The following is a 19674-nucleotide window of genomic DNA, read 5'->3' on the forward strand; positions in this document are numbered from 1 at the left end:
CGTGAGTGATCAGGATGTAGGTGGGCATGAAAGGGGAGAGTGCTGAGGGGGATGCTAGGGGAGGCACTTCTGGGTCAGGCGGAAGTCTAGCACAGGGGAATCTCCCAGGAGTCCATGAGGAGGACCCCAGCTTAGACTCTTAGCAATAGTGGATAAGTAGACTGAACTGGCCATCTTCTGTGACCAGACTGGTGCCTGGCCCAATTGTCATCAGAGAGGCATTATCCAGCAACTGATGGAGGCAGATGCAGAGATGCACAACCAAACATTAGGTGGAGTTTGGGAACCCTACAGAGGAGAAAGGAATATAAGAGCCAGAGGGATCAAAAACACCATGGGAAGGGTCACACAATCTAACCTGGGCTCATAGGGGCTCACAGAGGCTGAACCAACAACCAGGAAGCCTGAGGAGACTGACCTAGGCACTGTGCATGTATGTTACAGGTGTGTAGCTTGGTCCTCATGTGGTACTCCTAACAGCAGGAACAGGGGCTGTCTCTGATCCTTTTACTGGGTTTGGGAACCCTACTTCTCATATTGGGTCGCCTTTCCCAGCCTTAACATGGGAAGGTGTTAAGTCTTCCTGAAATTTGATATGCCATGTTTTATTGATACCCACTGATACCCATAAGAGACCTGCCCTTTCCTGGATGAAGACAGAAGAGGAAGGGACTGGGGGGTGAGGAGGAGGGAATGGAGGACAGAAGCTAGGAAAGGAGGATGGGGGTTGGCTGCAGCCAGGATGTAAAATAAATAAATGAATTTGAAAAAAAAAAAGGAGAAAAAAAAAAAAAACAAGATGGAGAATGATTTTTAAAAAGACACCCAATGTTAACTTTTGGCCTCAACATATACATATACACATGCATTCACATCCACATGAACACATATGCACACAACAGGAGAGTAGAGAAGCAATAAAAAATTTAAAAGGGAAAACTAAAATTACCACATACCACAAAGCACATAATTATAGCAGAGAAAACCTAAAAGAACCTATAATCTCAAGGCTAAACCATTAGCATCTACAAGTAAACTATTACAACCCAAAAGGCTTGGACAATGGTTCAGTGATATGAGTGCCCAGCATGCACAAGACCTTGGGTTTAATCCCTGAAACACAAAACTGAGTAAGTAAAAACCCAGAAGAATCTACAGGTAAAATGAACAGGTGAATAACTGTGTGTGAGAGATGGCTATAAAAGCAGCCCTACATAGTCACATAGCCATGTCAGCATCAGCAGATCTCAAGAACACCGCACGGAGACCTGAGCTCTACTGGCATACTTAAGAACAGGCTAACCAATCTAGAAAGTGAAGACCCATCAGGCTAACCAGTAGAGGACAGTGGTTACTTTCAGAGAAGAGGAAACTTGACCACTGTGACCACCATATGGTATTCACTTCATGATAATCCACTGAGATGCAGACATTCATCCCTTAAAGAACTTTAAAGAACATATGTTCTGTGTTGGTATTTCAAACTGTTTCAAGAAAGCTCATTCTGTCTCTCTCCTCACTACCCCTAAAAAGCAAAAACTGGCCAGGCGGTGGTGGCTTATGCCTTTAGGTCTAGTACTTGGGAGGCAGAGGCAGGCAGAACTCTGAGTTTGAGGTCAGCCTCATCTACAGAGTGAGTTCCAGAACAGCCAGGGCTGTTGTTACACAGAGAAACCCTGGGGTAGGGGGAGGAGAAATGACAGTAAACCATCTAAGATGAAGACTTAATCTTTTTTTCTTTTTCTTTCCTTTTTTTTTTTTTTTTTTTTTTTTTGAGACAGGGCTTCTCTGTGTAACAGTCCTAGCTGTCCTAGAACTAGTTCTTGTAAACCAGGTTTTTCTCAAACTCACTAAGTCTGCCTCTGCCTCCAGAGTGCTGGGATTAAAGGTGTGCACCACCACCCCCCAGCTTTGAAGACTCCATCTTACACTTCCTACTTAACAACAGCCAAAAACACAGGACAAAAACTGATAAAGGAACTTGTATCAAAACATAGGTGCATGAATAATGTATTTTTGTTAAATCACATGATTACCTAAGATAAGGAATACATGCTCTATTAGAATTGCAAATACCTTTCTAAACTATATTTAAATTTTCACATACATAGGTATTCGCCTGCATTTATGTGCACTACAAATGTGCCCGGTGCCTGTGGAGGTCAGAAGACTTCAATAATGCCTTGGAACTGGAGTTGCAAGTGGTTGTGAGTGAGTGAGCCCCATGCTAGAACTAAACCTGAGTCCCCTGAAAGAACAGCAAGTATTCTTAATCAATGAGCCACCTCTCCATCCCCATCTCTTTTTAATATACATAGATTTCTAAAGTTTTGACCTAAAAGAAGCTAATATAGATCACCCAGCCTACACCCTCAGGAGAAACTGAATCCCAGAAAAATTATGCGGGCTTGCTTCAGGTAAAGACTGTAACCAAAGGGGACTTGGAGAAATGGCTCAATCATTAAAGAGTTCTGGTTCCTCTTCGAGGGGGCCTGGGTTCAATTCCCAGCACCCGAAAGGTGGCTCACAACTGTCTGTAACCCAATACCCTCACATAAACAAACAGGGAAAACACTAATGCATATAAAATTAAATAAATTATACACACACACACACACACACACACACACACACACACACATTTATAAGGTTGTGACCAAAAGAACCAAGACTAGGACGACTCAGATCCCTGGGGCTTTACATTCTAATCCCCCCAAAACATAATCTTAAACACCACACTCCCAAATGATGAAACCCCAAAAGACAAAAAAAAAAAATCTGCAAGATCAAGAGTCTCAAAGCCAGGCATTGGTGGTGCACACCATTAATCCCAGCAGTCAGGAGGCAAAGGCAGGTGAACCTCTGAGTTTGTGGCCAGTCTGGTCTAAAAAGTGGTCAGGGCTACACAGAGAAACTCTGTCTTGAAAAAACAAAAAACAAACAAACAAACAACAACAACAACAAAATAATGAACAAACAAAAAAAGAAGAATCTCAGAAATAACTCTGGGAGAAAATAATTAAAAATAAAAAACCCTTAAGTTATAGTGCTGAACATCTGTAATCTCAGTACTTGAGAAAGGAAGGAAGGACTATCACAAGTTCAGAACATCCTCAGCTGCACAGTAAGCTAGAGACAGTCTGAGCTACATGAGACCCTATTTCAAAAAAAATAATGAATAAAATGTTTAAAAGACATTTACTTAAGGGCTGGATATATAACTTATGTTAGACATTCTACAGATTGGCGCTCCAACGTGGTGACAAAATCCACTTAAAAACCTGAGAGGGCTTTAAATAAAGGAGAGAGAGAGTTTAACACAGCTTTTTGCTGTTTGCTAGGATGTGCCTTAGAGAGATTTCCTGTTTCGGCAATAGAGGCAGAGAAAAAGCTGACTCATTTTAAACCGCGGCTTCCTGGCACTGTGCCGCCAGTACAAACTCTGGCTTTAAAGCATTTCAATGGCTTTTATGGAACTGGATGTTTGTGTGCCCGCTCGGGATCGGAAAGAAAGTACTCTGAGACCATGCTAATGGCTCACTGCTCCCTGCCTGCACCTGGGCAGATGGCAGAATCAGGCTTAGGCGAGCGGGAGAGCATGGCGGATTTCTGCCACCATACAGAGAGATGTTTTCAGACTGCACAGTGCTCTGCGTGTCAGATTTGGCTATAACTTGTATGAAAAGAGTTTCTGTGCTGCATTCTCAGTCTGAGTTAAAGTGCTGAGTGTGGCTCCTACCTGGTGGCCCCAGAGCTAGTAGAAAATGGTACGTCCTCCATTTTGAAATTGGAGAGAGGTGGAGCCAACATCCAAAACAGCCAGGCGGCTCTGCAGCTCAGAGGTGCAACCTATTCAGTCACAAGCAGCTCCACCATGTTGGACTGGGCAGGGCAAGCATACAGTACCTGTTTTTTGACCTAGGAATGTCACAGCTTAGAGTCTTAAGCGCTTAGTGATGTAAAGGCGCAAATCAAACATGTTTCTCGACAGTAAAAAAAATTACAGATTCACAATAGGACAGATTCAGACATAAAAGACTTTTAAATGAGTCAAGATGTTGGATGAATGTATGTAGGCTTGAGAGAGAGAAGAAAAAATATAGAAAATAAAGTAAATGCCTTAAAAAAAAGGGTAAAGACTTTAAAGAGACAGAATAAAGTAAAGTGATAGAGTAAAAATAAGCCACGTAAAAATGGAAAATTCACAGAGTCTGGATTATGTATATTATTGTGTTTTCTTTAAAGCTTTTGACTGTAAAGGAGCTAATTACAGAGAGACATTTCATTGTATAGGCTGCTAAGCTGATGAACCTACATATATGTTCTAAAGGTATCTTGACTTCAGAACTTGGATCTAAGGATATCATGCTTTGGAAAAGAGTTTCTTCTTTTGTTTTCACAGAGGATGAGACTCTCTGGATTGCTTCTATCCCAATATGGTATGATAGACCATGCCCTCCTGAAAGGTTGCTGTGAACACCCTCAAAAAATTACTTCACTCAACTGCCGACTGAGATGAACCTAGCAGACAGGTTATACCATGAAAGACCTAAATAACAACACCCCCACTCAGCAGGAAGCAGTTTGGAGAGAAATAACTGCGCTCATTTTCCCAAATATTGTTTATAAATGTTCTTTTACATTTAAAGGGGGGGATGATATAGATATGAATAATTTGCATTGGTATGGATTTTAAGGTCAATTTTCTTATATGTATATGTATTTCTGATCTTGATTAAGCTATTGTGATTGTGTAGTTCATTTAAAATGTAATGTATAATTAGGAACTACAGGTTGTTAATGGATAATCATCAATAATACTCAAGCTTGTAGTCATGTTAGATTTTCTAGATATATAGAGATATATTTTAGTTAAACAGGCATTCTTCATATCTTTCAAAGACTACAGAACATGGCATTTAAAATTTTTAATAACTTAGGGCTTTTCATTACGAGACACGTCTGCTCCTGGCAGCACCAATCTACTTCAAGAGGAAGATAGGCATCAAAGAGGCTCCTTATGGAGTTTGATAGCCATTTGGGCAAGAAACTGCTCTTGCCTGGACTGTTGCATGAACTGGATACAAAGAACCCGCAGAGAGAGGACTGCAGAACTTGCCTAAAGGTGAGATGGTCTATTTGGAGTTCCTGATTCGTGAAAGAGTCTGCGAGACGTTCTGCAGGACACAGCAGAAAGTGACTGAACTGTCTTTGGAATTTCCTGCTTCATGGAAATGTCTGCTGGACAGTATGGGCCTGAAGGCCAAAGATGGATGCCCCAACGGTACAGAGGAACTTTGGGTGACTGTCCAGGCAGCAAGTTGTCTCTGTCATTTCTAGAGTTTGAAAGTTGCATATATCTTGTTTACTTAGGTAGTATTATATCCTTCTGGAGTCTTTGATGGAGTTGAAGAATGGTTCAATAGTTATAGTTTTCCTTAGTTATGATAAAAGATAAAATAGATTTAAATATTGTAACTGTAATTCTTGCTTGATAACTGCTTTGTTACATGTAATTTTACTATGTTAAAGTTAAAGCCTTTCTTTTTTAAACAGAAAAAGGGGAAATGATGGAGGAGTGTCTATGTGTTACTTTCATTATTAATAAAGAAACTGCCTTGGCCCTTCAAGAGACAGAAAATTAGGTAGACGGAGTAGACAGAATTGTGGGAGAAAGAAAGCAGAGTTGGGGAGACGCTTCAGGCAGTCGCCATATGAAGTCGCCATGCCTCTCCTCTCCGAGATGGACGCAGGTTAAGATCTCTCCTGGTAAGCGATCCACCTCATGGTGCTACATAAATTACTAAATATGGGTTAAAGCAAGATATGAGAATCAACCAATAAGAAGCTACAGATAATGGGCCAGGGGCCAGGCAGTATTTAAATGAATACAGTTTCCGTGTAATTATTTCAGGTATAAAGCTAGCCGGGTGGCGGAATGCAGCCCCGCCACTCCCAGCACTCAGGAAGCAAAAGCAGGATCTGAGTTAAACAGCAGCCTGGACAGCACAGCAAAATTCTACTTCAAAAACAAAATAAAACAATACAGGTGCAAGGCATGGTGGTACAGTCTCCTGATCCCAGAACTTGGGAGACAGAGGCAGGTGGTTCTCTGTGAGTTCAAGACTCATCTACAAATCAAGATTCATGCCAGCCAGGGCTCTGCAATGACTCTGTCTCAAAGGACAAAAAAATAAGTAAACACAGGCTAGAGAGATGGCTCAGCAGAGGATGAAGGTCAAGTTCCCAGCACCCACATGATGGCTCCTAGCCATCTATAACTCCACATAAACTCACCGTAGATAAAACAATCATACACGGCCGGGCGATAGTGGCGCACACCTTTAATCCCAGCACTCAGGAGGCAGAGGCAGGCAGATCTCTGTGAGTTTGAGACCAGCCTGGTCTACAGAGCTAGTTCCAGGACAGGCTCCAAAGCCACAGAGAAACCCTGTCTCGAAAAACAAAAAAAAAACAAAAAAAAAAAAAAAAAAAAAAACCATACACATAAAACAAATAAAAATTAAGGACTTTTTATTTTGTTTCAAGACTCTGTGTTGCCCTGACTGTCCTAGAACTCACTCTGCAGACCAGGTTGGCCTCTAACTCAGAGATCCACACCTGCCTCTACCTCCTGAGTGCTGGGATTAAAGGTATACACCACCATCACCCAACAAAATTAAAGTTAAAAAGGATAGTTTTCTTAATAATTTGAAAACAAAGAAAAAGAAAGTTTCTGAAATTTTCAGATGCCAAAAAAACCCACCTCTTCATTTGCTAATCAGTATCTCTATGTACAAGCCTATTTTACTGCTACATACCAATAACACTATGTAACTCAAATTTGCAAAAAGATATAGAAGCAACCATTATTATGGTTTTGTTGTTGTGTTTGAGACAGGTTTTTACTATATATCCTTGGCTGGCCTGGAATTCTCTGCATAGACCAGGATAGCCTTTGAACTCACAAAGATCCTCCTGACTCTAAATGTTGAGATTAAGGGTGTGTGCCATTCACACTTGACCCAAATCACAATTCTTAAGTCTTTACACATTTTATACAAAATGATGCAAAAGATAAGATATATAGCAGGGCAAAAGGGATAGATTTGTGGGAGGTAGTGGCGCCACCTTTAATTCCAGCACTTGGGAGGCGGAGGCAGGAGGATCTCTGTGAGTTCAAGGCCTGGTTACACATAGAAACCCTGTCTTGAAAACCAAATAAATAAATAAATAAATAAATAGGATCGATTATGGGCAAATACAGGAAAATAGTCTCACATCAAGAAGAGAATTGGCCTTTCTTAGAGAATATGCTTGACTTTATCTTCTTGGGTGCTGTTCTTCTGAAATTCTAAGACTCATATAAAGCAATGTGATCACTCCCTGTCTATCAAAAAGCTCTACCTTGGACTGAATTCTTGGCTAAGACGTTAGGAGTGATTGCTGTTCTTCCAGAGGACCTGAATTTAGCTCCCAGCAACCATGTAAGGAGGCTCACAACTGCCTGCAACTTCAGCACCAGGGGATCTAACAACTTCTTCTGGCCTCTGTGGGCATCCTCACACACAAAGCAGCCTCACATAGACACAAAACACAATAAAAAAATTTTTTTTTTTGAAACAGGGTTTATCTAAGTAGCTCTGGCTGCCTTGGAACTTGCACTATAGACAAAGCTTGGCCTCAAACTTGAGATCCACCTGTTTCTGCCTTCTGAGTGTTGGGACTAAAGTTGTGCACCACAACCACCTGGCTAAAAAATAAATCTTAAAAAATAATAATAAAATTGTAAGTTCCACCGTCAGCATCATGCCTGTGTTGTTTTGGGCAATTAGCAATTTCTTTCCCCATGCATTCAGACATGAGCCACAAATTCAACACACTAAACTGATGAGTAAACAATACCATGACCAGCACTTAATTATCTTCAAACCACTCAGTAATATCACTGGCTTCATCATGCAAATATGCTTCAATTCATCAAAAGCTCCTAGACCTGTGCTAGCCAGAAGTAACGCCAATAAAGACAAATGACACTTTTCGTGTGCGTGTATATGGGCACAGGTACACATGTGTTCTTATGTGTGCATTCATGAGTGTAAAGGCCAAAAGTCAACACCGGGAACACTGGGTATGTTCAAAAAAAAAAAATTTTTTTTTTGGTTCTTCAGGATGGGGCTTCTCTGTGTAGCCCTGACTGTCCTGGAACTGAGAGGTCCACCTGCCTCTGCCTTCCAAGTACTGGGATTAAAGATGTGCACTACCACCACCTGGCTAAAATAACACATTTTCAGTGGAAGTTTTCTGTTGTCTATGGCTTTACCACTGGCAGCACTTGATCACAACTGAAGGAAGTCTCCGAGGCACTGGCTAAAAACAGCACAGCGCTTTACTGACCACACTGTAAACCCACCTGCTGGAGGGGTTCACTAAAGGCTCACTCATCTGTTGTCACTGCTTTGGGGTGCAATGGGAGCTCATTTTCTAAAACCTCTCTCCAATCTTCAAAGTCTTTTCAAAGCTTCACTTTTCCAGTTATTAATGCACAAAAAGGTTTTTAAAAATGTTCAGGCCTAACAGAGGCATGAATTTTGTATCTTTTTTAAATGGAGATAGTTTCAAAAGTTTGGGTGTTCTGCTGCTAAGACTTTATAGTAAGCATGCCTGCCTGTCTTCTTCAGTAGTCAAACTGAGCTCTCTGTCTGTCACAGAGGGTTTATCATGTGCTATTGTAGGTCAGGACACAATTACAGCTTATAGCAATGGATAATTCAGGTGTCAACCCACCAGAGAAGTATTCCCTAAAGAGGTACCTGTCAGGAAGGCTTGCAGACCACTGACTCTGAAAACTGTTGTTTTCATCTGTAATTTCACTTGTGTTATGATATCTCCCCACTACCATGCATTTTCATGCAATGTGTAATCTTATGATTGCATCTCATTGCACCTCAGTCTTCTCCTCTCTCTCTCTCTCTCTTTCCCTCCCTTCCTCCCTCCCTCCCTCCTTCCCTCCCTCCCTCTCTCTCTCTCTTTGGTTTTTCAAGACAAGATTTCTCAATAGCTATGGAGCCGGTCCTGGAACTCGCTATGTAGACCCAGCTCTGCTCTCAAACTCACAAAGATTTGCCTGTCTCTGCCTACTGGAGTGCTAGGATTAAAAGTATAAGCCACCATCGCCCAGCTACGACTCAATCTTATGCACACATATATGAGCGGGTGGTCAGGAAAATGGCTTTTCATTTATTTATATAATTTTCATATAAACTATATAGTGGGATGTGCTTCATAACTAGACCTATTTGTCCATGAGGATTATAGACACTTAAAAGGCTGCTTTGTTCCTTTTTACTCAGGCTAACTGCATATAATTTGCTCAGTTTCACCTGAAAGCAAGTTCAAACTAGACTAAAGGCATTTTATAAATGGATCATAAGTTTAAAACTTTACAGCTATGTACAAGGCCAGAGGTGCAGATGTCCAACCAGGTTGCTACACAAAGCACCCAAAGAAAAGCTTGCCAATTCTTCACCTGCCAAGTCTGGGGACAACAGACCTATGGCGGAGCTCATCTCACTGGGCACTGCACCCCTGCCCTCTCCTCACAGTCTCACTCCTGTAACCTTGGAGCTCTATGTTGCCATGGCAATGGCTTAGCTCCTTATCACTGACCTAGGGATGTGCTTTTGACCAATGAGAAGTAACTCTTGTAATTTTTTTTTATCATTTCAAGGCTCCTCCAAAGAGAGAAATTTTTAGACTAGAGGAGAAGAAAAGAACCTAAAAGAAATTAGAAGTAGGACAGGAGAATAAGAAGAGAAGTAAAACAATAAAGAGACTGGTCTGGAAAAGCATGTGTGAGAGTTCGTTCACCCTTACAAAAAGTCCTTTTCGTGCCAAGGACTGGTGACTGCATAGCTTTAATCCGAGCACTCAGGAGGCAGAGGAAGGCAGATCTCTGTGAGTTCAAGGTCAGCCTGGTCTACAGAGCTAGTTCCAGGACAGCTAGGGCTATTACACAGAGAAAGCCTGTCTCAAAAAAAAAAATCAAAACTGATGTGGGAGTCCCCTCTGTATGCTATGAATACATTTTATTACTATTGGTTAACAAAGAAGCTACTTTGGCCTATAGCAAAGCAGAACATAGCCAGGCAGGAAAACTAAACTGAATTCAGAGAAAAAAAGAGGGCGGAGTCAAGCAGATGCCATGTAACTGCCCAAGAACGAAGTTGTAAGGTAACAAACCATGAGCCTCGTGGTAAATATAAGATAATAAAACGGGTTAATTTTTAAAAAAATATTTATTTATTTATTATGTATACAATATTCTGTCTGTGTGCATGTCTGCAGGCCAGAAGAGGGCACCAGACCTCTTTACAGATGGTTGTGAGCCACCATGTGGTTGCTGGGAATTGAACTCAGGACCTTTGGAAGAGCAGGCAACGCTCTTAACCTCTGAGCCATCTCTCCAGCCCTAAAACGGGTTAATTTAAGATATAAGCGCTAGCTAGGAATATGCCTGAGCCGTTGGCCAAATAGTGTTATAATTAATATAGTTTTGTGTGATTATTCAGGACTGGGTGTTGGGGAAATTAAAGCGCACTCTCCATTTACACAACACAGAACAAAAGTCCTTTCTGCTTACTGTTGCATCCATTCTGAACCCTGAAAAGAGTCTTGGGGCTGGACCCCAAAGGCTCTCGTTATATGTTCATGTGCTTTTGTTCAGGTCACTGAACTTTTCAAGCTCCTTCTGAGAGGCATTATTTGCAAGGAGCACAGTGCTGTGTAGAAGTGGCAGCAGCACACAGCAGATTAATTCTGGATTAATTTGCATTTAAAGCCAACATTTTCACTGCAATATTGGTTACACTGCATTGTAATTTGAAGAGTATTTCAGTTGTCAAATTCTGGTAAGCATAAGTGTCCCTTTGAAGGTATGATTATTGTTTAATTGTTGCAAATAAGAAGTAATCACAGCACCAATAATTAGTTTTCTATTTTTTTTTTAACTTGATCTCTGTGCATTAAAGGACCTCTTCCAGAGGTCCTGAGTTCAATTCCCAGCAACCACATGATGGCTCACAACCATTTATAAAGAGATCTGGCATCTTCTTCTAGCCTGTAGGCATACATGCAGGCAGAACACTGTATACATAATAAGTAAATAAATCTTAAAAAAAAAAACTCAACTCAAAAAAATGTTTTTATACTTATTTTGTTTGTTTGTGCATGGAGGGCAGAGGGTAAGTAGCATTGCTGAAGTAGTTCTCTCCTTCGACACATGAACTTCAAGAATCAAACTCAGGTGGGCAGGCTTGGGGCAAGCATCCTCCCACACTGGGCTGTCTCGCTGACCCTAGCTTTAAAATGGTTATCTTTAACCATTAAGTAGCCCCGTACAATTACATAACCAAAGCCTTTGTGACAGTGAGATGGTGCAGCAGGTAAAGGCACTTGGCCACCGAGTCTACTACACATAAATATAAATAAACAAATGTAAAAATTAAAATACTGCAAAACCTTTTTGTGAGGGAACAATTTTGCAGATTTCTTTCATTATGTTCTTGGGAATACAGTAAGAAGGAATGATGCTGTTTCCCAATACCAAATCTATGCCAGGCGGTGGTGGCGCACGCCTTTAATCCCAGCACTCGGGAGGCAGAGGCAGGCGGATCTCTGAGTTCGAGGCCAGCCTGGTCTACAAGAGCTAGTTCCAGGATAGGCTCTAGAAACTACAGGGAAACCCTGTCTCGAAAAACAAAAAAAAAAACAAAAAAAAAAATACCAAATCTATATCAGTAAAAATATATACAGACAAAAAAACATTTATGAGATACAGATATAGAGACACAGAAATAAGAGGGTTTACTGGAGGAATTGGTTCACACAATTATTGTGATTGAGAAGTCTCATAGGCTGTCTGTAAGGGAATGCCAATAGCATGACTCAGATAAAGCCCAAAGGCCTAAGAACCAGTAAAGCTAATGAGTTAACTCTCAGTCTGTGGCTCAAAGACTAAGAATCCAGGAGCACTGGTGTAAGCCCTAAGATCCTAAGGCCAAGAATCTGGAAGTGCACTACAGCAAGAGATAACTGTCCTAACTTTTAGAAAGACCAACTTAGCTTCTGTGATTGTCCTTGGTAGGCCTCAACCTACTGGATGATGTATACCCATACTGAGACAGCTCTTCCCTTACTCTATCTATACACTCAGACATTAATCTCCTCTGAAAACCTCACATACACATCTTAAATAATAAGCGGCAACCCAGATTTTTGGTATTGCTATACCTAATATGATACAACCACCAAGCACAGGACCACCAATGTTCTAATCCTCTTCTCATTATTATCCTCATAAACCCTTTGCTTTCTGCCATAAGAATACAGGGATTGAGGTTTTCAGAATTCTGGCTTTTCAGAATTACACATTTAAGATTTTACTCTCTGAGGACTGTGAATTTTGAGATTTTGCACTTCTAGGACCTCACCATTCACTAGCATCTGAGAGTCCAGCCTCCAGAATCATGCCTGAAACCACATATTTACTGCTTTCCTAACATCCATGCAGTCTCCCTTTCCTCCCAGGTGAACACTCAGAGTCTCCCAACTGTTTTGCTATTTCACATTTAGATGGCAATCTCTTAACTGCAACATTTTTTTAAAAAACTTTCATTTTAAAAATTGGCTCAAATACATGAATACTAAAAGTACCAACAAGTTCAACCAGGAAAACACCATTTCCAGTTCCAATATCAAGCACTGAGGCATCCAATGGGATCTTGTGTTTCTGCATCCACCTTATTAGCCGGTTCATACTCTCTTCCCCAAACCTGTTAGGAACAGAATACAAAGAGCAGAGGTACAGCAAAAGTTACAACTATATTCCACCTCACCTGTTTATACCATATACTCACTCGAGTCTTTTTTGAAAAGTGAGAAGTAATATTGACTATAACTAGTTTAAGCTTCATCTTTACTGGTATTTAGAAGAACACACCTCTAAAAATGCAATACCCAAGGTATGTATTATACATAATATGTACATAAATAATAAGGATAGAGGTATGAGCATTTATAAACACACATGTACACATACACACATACTCCATCTACATTAACATTAATCCTTTAAAACATTGTCCTAATACTTGCCTTCTTGGACATCGGCAAATGTTGGTACTTCAAAATTTCATTACTTAACTGAAAAATAACAACTATGGAATGAAAGTAACTTCCTAGTACTGTGATCAATTTAAATCTGGGTCACTAAAAAAAGAAAAGGCACATTTTAAAGCTGTCATTGAAGCAAAAGTCAGGCAGAGGCAGGTGGCTCTCTGAGTTTGAGGCCAGCCTGCCCTAAAGAGCAAGATCCAGGGAAATACTGTCTGGAAAAAACCAACAAAAAAACAAAAAAAAAAAAAGAAAGAAGAGAGATCCTTTAAAGCTACTGAAGCCAGATTCAGCCCAGGCTTCTAGACTGTCTTTGTTGTAAGCACTCTCTCTCATACCCAGAAAAACAATCCTTGGCTTAACTCACCAGATTTCTCCTGTATCTCCATATTCTTGGAATGTTCTCAGTTCTCTCTCATAAACAGCATCCCAACTACATAAACAATGAAATGTGAAGCAAGATTCCCAAATTAAACTGTATTTTGTGAATTAAACAAATAATTTCCAATGCATTACATGGCTACTTACAATCGCCTTAAAACATTATTAGTGTTATCAACCCATTTTTTTTGTCCATACAACCCATTTTTTAAATATCCTTGGGCTAAATGAATGAGAATTATGAGCAAGCAGAATAAATTAAACAAGTACTTATATTCATGCGACGCATAATCCTATATATACATTTTAGTTTAAAGAATAAAAACAGGCACCTGCCCAAAAATCTCTTAAATCCCAGGCCCAAGTTCAAAACTGGACTGCACAAGCTGAGCTTGTGGCTCCAAATTTGGTCATCAATGTGCAGATACAGGATTTTCTAACCAGTAGCTTAGTGATTTGCTCACAATGAACACAGCGAAGATAAAAATTTAAATTAAGTGCTAAAACAGTCTTTGCCTCTCCCTGTATTCTAGCTTTCCCATTAAATCTCTTAATCCTTACAGCGGCAACTCCCCGCCCCCGCCCCTTACCATCTGTTTTCTCTTCCTATTTCATCTCTACAACCCCTGCTCCCTCCCCAAATTTCTTCTTATCCTAATTCCTGTTCCCCACATTCATTCACGTATATTCAAATCCATTAATTTCTTAGCCTCAACTTTAGGTCAGGACACTTCCTCTCTGGTTCCCCCAGAACCCCTGCCATCTCACTAGTTCACAGTTCACAGCATCCTCCACTCCGACCCCAAACTCCGACCCCTCCGAGCCTGATCCCACAGCTCTCCCGGGACCTCCCCCGGCCCTCGTCCGGTTCGTTTCCCAGCCCTCTACCCCTTTTTCCCCAAGCCAGATTCCAGACCCCTACACCGGCTCCCCAAGGACCTCGGGTGGTCTTGAATCCCTAGAAAGAGAGTTAACCGCTCCCCGGGGCGCTCTTGGGATCTCGCCCTTAAGTCCCCACAGGTTGTTTCCACCTTCCTCCCTCAGGCCCCCAAGCCGGGGTGGGGGTGAGGGGTCCCCATCTCCTTCTGGGCCTCAGGCTCCCGCTCATCCTCCCCGCCACACTCACTGCTCTCGTGTCCCCAGCACCGATGGAGCGAAGTCACACGCCACGGGACTGCCCTCTCGAGACTGCGCAGGGAGCACAGCGCCGCCTTGACCGTCAGCATCCGCGTTCATGTCGCTCTGCGCCTTGTGGGCTGTGGCGGCCGCCATAGAGACGCGGTTCGAGCAGAGGGGACGCGCCGGCCTGGCCTCTCTAGGCGATGGAAGACCTCTCTCTAATGCTCCAGAACAGGCCTTGGGAGGCCGACCCACAGTCAAGAGCCTAAGCTACCTGTAAGCCATCTTCCTCCAGCCAACTTTCCCTGCACCTCTTACTCTCTTGCTCTCAAAGTGACCATATCTGGGGACTGCTGTTTGTTAGACATGGTTCAAAGTACTGCACTTTGGGAAACACGCTGTCAGAAGCCACAAAAATGAAACACACCATTCCGTCCTAATACATGTCATCTTCTCTCTCTAGTGAGGCAGATCTGGAAGGTAGGTAGGTAGGTCGGCCCATCGCATTAATGGCTTCCAGACCAAAAGACTAATTTTATTTGTGGCTACAATTCTGGAAAGTGACTTGATGTAACCTGATGACCCTTTAAGAACTTATGGTCCAGGAAATCAATGCCTTTGGGGCCACCCACAGTACGCCAGCCTTGGAGTTACAATGAGTAGGGGAATGAGTGGTATGGCGCCTCGGTGGGTCTTCCTCTGCCCCAGCTAGGCATCTGAACCTATGCGAGTCTCTACCTCTGCATTTGTTTGTTCACTGTATTTGCTGAAAATAAAAGGTGACTTCTTCCTCAAGACTTCATGAGTCTGAGATTTCTTCTGCCTTCTGCTGACTGCAGCCAGCAGTTCTGTAATACAATGAAAGAGACGTTATGTTTTGGCGCCTATGATATTTTCTGTAGTAGCCATGAAATGTCAAGGCACTTGTGGTGGAATGGCCTCAGCAAAGGTCTCAGAGTCCCCTAACAAGCCGCCTTCCAACGAGAACTTGTTTCCAAGGCTACATTTCTGTTGACTCCACAGACAGAAGCCCAATAACAAGTCCCTTGAGGTAAATGGCAGTAATGGTTGCCCTCCCGGTTTGCAGTTCATCTTCTTCTACAAATGGTGTTCCAAGATCTTCTGGCAATAAAGAATAAAGTAAAGGGCAGATGGAAATCCATGTACATAGTGATTAAAGAACTCAAGAAAGAGAGTAAGTAACCTTATTACAGAGCAATAAAACCACCGGATACCACAGCCAATTAGTGCTGCCCTGGGCAAGTAGCTGTTTTGATCTTTTCTAGACTGTAGATGCTACAAAAAGCAAGCCTGAATGTGAGGGATTGGTTCTTTAAAAGTTTTCAGTCCTAATTAAGAAGCAGCCATGAAAGATAAGCCTGCCTACAGCCCCGTATCTTGTCAACACTTGAAATGCTTTTGCTGTGTGTGCGATGAAAGCTGTAAACAGTTTTTGGTATGGAGCCCCGGGAAAAACCATGGTTTATACCAAATCCCTTCCCTGACTCCAGGAAGGATTATTCTGACTGCTTAGTCCCCAGGGCAGTGGGAACACCACCTCTGATCACTCAGGGAAAGGGGATTCTTGGCTGCCAGGAGAAGTTCCACTGGATAAACTGCCTAGCACAAGGTAAAAGCAAAACTATATAAAGAACACAGCCCCTCCCTCTGAGTACCAGTTTCACGAGACCAAAGGCAGACCTGCAAAACCTGAGCTTACCTAGCCTTGGGTTTTGGTTGGTTGGTTTTTGGTTTTGTTTTGTTTTGTTTTGTTTTGTTTTGTTTTGTTTTTTGATCCATGCAGTCTGGCAAAGTACCCACCCACAGTTCCTTAGGAACTATGCTTCCCAGAATCTTCAAGCATTTCCCATTTGACAAATCCAAGATGAAGGGCAGAGTTTTTCCTTCTTTGATGATGCAACAGCCAGTACCAGAGAACACACTTCCAGAAAAACTCCTTACCTCCCCCACTCCTTTTCCCCCTTCTGCTTTGATGTGAGCTTCTTATGTTTGGTTTGCTTTGCCTTGGTTAGGTTGGTTGGTTGGTTGGTTGGTTAGTTGGTTTTTTGAGACAGGGTTTCTATAGCCTTGGATGACCTGGAACTCACTCTGTACACCAGGCCAGCCTGGAACTCACAGAGATTCACCTGCCTCTGCCTCCCAAGTGCTTTGATTAAAGGCGTGTGCCACCACTGCCCGGCTCAGCTATCTTCTTAAATAGCCCAGACCCACATGCCCAAGGATGGTCCTGCTCACATTCGGTTGAATCCTTCTCACTCAGTTAGCGGTCAAGAAGATGAGCCATAGGCATGTTCAGAGGCTGATCTGATGGAGGCAATTCCTCAGGTGTGATTCCCTTTTCCCCAGGTATGTCTAGATTTGTGTCAAGTTGACAAAAACCAACCATCATGATCACTAATCCAAACATCTGGAATCCAAACAGCTCCAAAATCTGAAATAACTCTGATCTTAAGTATATCAGGTAAAAGACCTGCTAGCTCAGTGGCTCTCAACCTTCCCAATGCTGTGATTAATATAGTTCCTCGTGTTGTGGTGACCTCCGACCGTAAAATTATTTTGTTGCTCCCTCATGACTGTAATTTTGCTACCGTTATAAACCATAATGTAAATATCTGATATGCTGAAACCCAGTTCTTTCCTTCTACCTGTGGGGCCCAGGGGTTTGGACTCTGTGCTGAGCTAGTGGTACCTGCCTCTGCCTCCCAAGTATTAAGATTAAAGGCAAGCACTGCCCAGCCCAGGACATCTCCATTCCCCTACAGCAACCTTCTGGTAGAATAGAAACCATCTTCCTTTGGACTCCACACTTTTTTACCCAATATTTACTCAACAGTAACTATAGTTGTATATTACTCATGTTTTAATAAATGAAGCTTGCCTGAAAATCAGAGGGCAAAGCAGCTATACTAGTCAACCATACAGGCAAGGGAGTGGTGGCACACACTTTTAATCCCAGGACCTGGGAAACTGAGGCAGACGGATCTCTGTGCGATCAAGGCTACCCTGGACTAAACAAGATTGAATCTGAATACTAGAGAAACAGAGCCCAGACAAAGGTGATCCCAGCACGTGGGATCACATGCCTTTAATCCCAGCACAGGGAAGTGGAAACAGGAGTGATGTATCTGGGTAGAGAGAGGAAGAGAAAGGGGAAGAGACCAGAACTCAGTAGAGTGTGGAGTCTGAGGTTGGTGGAGAGCATTTCAGGATAGCTCCTTTGCCTGAGCCTTGGCAGAGGTAAAAGGTGTCTTTAGAGGTTGACTGCTTTGCTTTTCTGATCATCAGCTTGAACCCAAATATCTGTCTCTGGGTTTGTATTATTTGTACTACAAGCAACGAGTTGGGTGGTAACTACATGCCTGTCATTACTCCATATGACGGTCCAGCAAACAAAGAAAACATGAAGCCTCGTCTTGATGAATTTCAGAATAGGCTAGCAGGGGGAAAAGACAATAATCAGGCAAAATGGAATAAAATTAGAGATAAAGCTAGATTGTGATGGGCGTTTGTTTTGGTTAGGTCTGTCAGTTTGACACACCCTAGAATTCTCTGAGAAGAGACCCTCAATCGAGTGATTGCCTAAGTCAGATTGGCTTGCTGGGAACAATTGTAGGAGATTGTCTTGAGAGTGTCAGAAGCAGTAGTCACTTTATAATAAGAGTAGTGGAGACTCAGTAAAGAAAGTGAAGCAGCCAGACGGTAGAGTGGGGCATGCCTTTAATCCCAGCACTCGGGAGACAGAGGCAGGTGGATCTCTGTGAGTTTGAGGCCAGCCTGGTCTACAAGACCTAGTTCCAGGACAGGCTCCAAAGCTACAGAGAAACCTTGTCTCGAAAAACCAAAAAAAAAAAAAAGACCTAGTTCCAGGACAGACTCCAAAGCTACAGAGAAACCCTGTCTCGGAAAAAAAAAAAAAAAAAAAAAAAAAAAAAAAAAAAAAAAAAAAAAAAAAAAAAAAAAATAAAAAAAGTGAAACAGTTTATTTGGCAACCTTGGAAACTCCTGTGTGAGACTAGAAGCAGCTTTGTAGGGAAACCGGGAGCCACCTTAGAACCCTGAAGATTCAACAAGTTGCGAGCCTAGAAACTGAGTGCATAACACAGGTATACACCCTAACAAATGATCTTTCTTTCCTTTTTTTGAATAGTTAGAAGGGTACGGTCCTAACAACAAAAACCCATGTGTAGGTCTATCTCCATATTTTACATTCTGCTTATTTCATTTTATTTTTGTTTTTCTTTTTTTTTTTAATTTTTTTAACATTTATTTATTTATTATGTATACAATATTCTGTCTGTATGCTTGAAGGCCAGAAGAGGGCACCAGACCTCATTACAGATGGTTGTAAGCCACCATGTGGTTGCTGGGAATTGAACTCAGGACCTTTGGAAGAACAGGCAATGCTCTTAACCGCTGAGCCATCTCTCCAGCCCCCTATTTTTGTTTTTCAAGACAGGGTTTCTCTCATAACCCTGGCTGTCCTGGAACTCTACTCATAGACCAGGCTTGCCTCAAACTCACAGAATCTCACCCTACTTCTGCCTTCTGAGTGCTGGGATCAAAAGGATGTGCCACCATCACCCCGCATCCTGCTTATTTTAAAGCTTATCAAACACATGACCTTGTAGGCAAACTTGGATGTTTGTGATTTTCTACCTTAAATTTACATTTGGGAGTGTAGCTTATCAAAGTTTAGAGGTAGGCGGACTAGACAGACTAGCAGGTTCACAGCTAGCTAGATGTGAGCTGGCTCGAGGAAACTTTGAAAAGTGAACCATCAGATTTAACGTCTAACAATTGTTCATGGATGTAGGATGACCCAGCCCTTTGTGGGTGGCACTTAGGCATGTAGTCTTAAACAGAGAGAAGTAGCTGAGCTGAAGAGGACAGCTGCTGGAAAACGAGGTCGTCTTTCTCAGGGAATAGTTTCAGGAGATGTACGTCGGGAGCTGTTAATGGAAAACTTCCCCAGTAGCCAGG

At 42.1% G+C, this 19674-nt stretch overlaps 1 protein-coding gene across 4 annotated transcripts in view; it reads right to left on the reverse strand.

Annotated features, from left to right (window-relative positions):
* Positions 1–14809, reverse strand: part of Eef1akmt2 (EEF1A lysine methyltransferase 2) — an 85817-nt gene extending 71008 nt beyond the window's left edge. For 3 of the 4 annotated variants that reach the window (XR_005284609.1, XM_042054654.1, XM_038321644.1), the window contains exons 1-3: positions 14681–14809; positions 13541–13606; positions 12719–12833 (exon numbers count right to left, since the gene is read on the reverse strand). Coding sequence is in view for 3 of the 4 variants with exons in the window: in XM_042054654.1 (XP_041910588.1) it covers positions 12719–12833; positions 13541–13606; positions 14681–14790 (291 nt within the window). In the remaining variant the exon portion in view is untranslated. Of the gene's footprint in view, positions 1–12714; positions 12834–13540; positions 13607–14680 lie in introns of all 4 variants that reach the window. The other variant, XM_038321658.1, reaches the window with a different exon arrangement.
* Positions 14810–19674: the final 4865 nt, after the last annotated feature.

This window comes from Arvicola amphibius, chromosome 1, assembly GCF_903992535.2.
Source record: "Arvicola amphibius chromosome 1, mArvAmp1.2, whole genome shotgun sequence".
Taxonomy (NCBI): Eukaryota; Metazoa; Chordata; class Mammalia; order Rodentia; family Cricetidae; genus Arvicola; species Arvicola amphibius.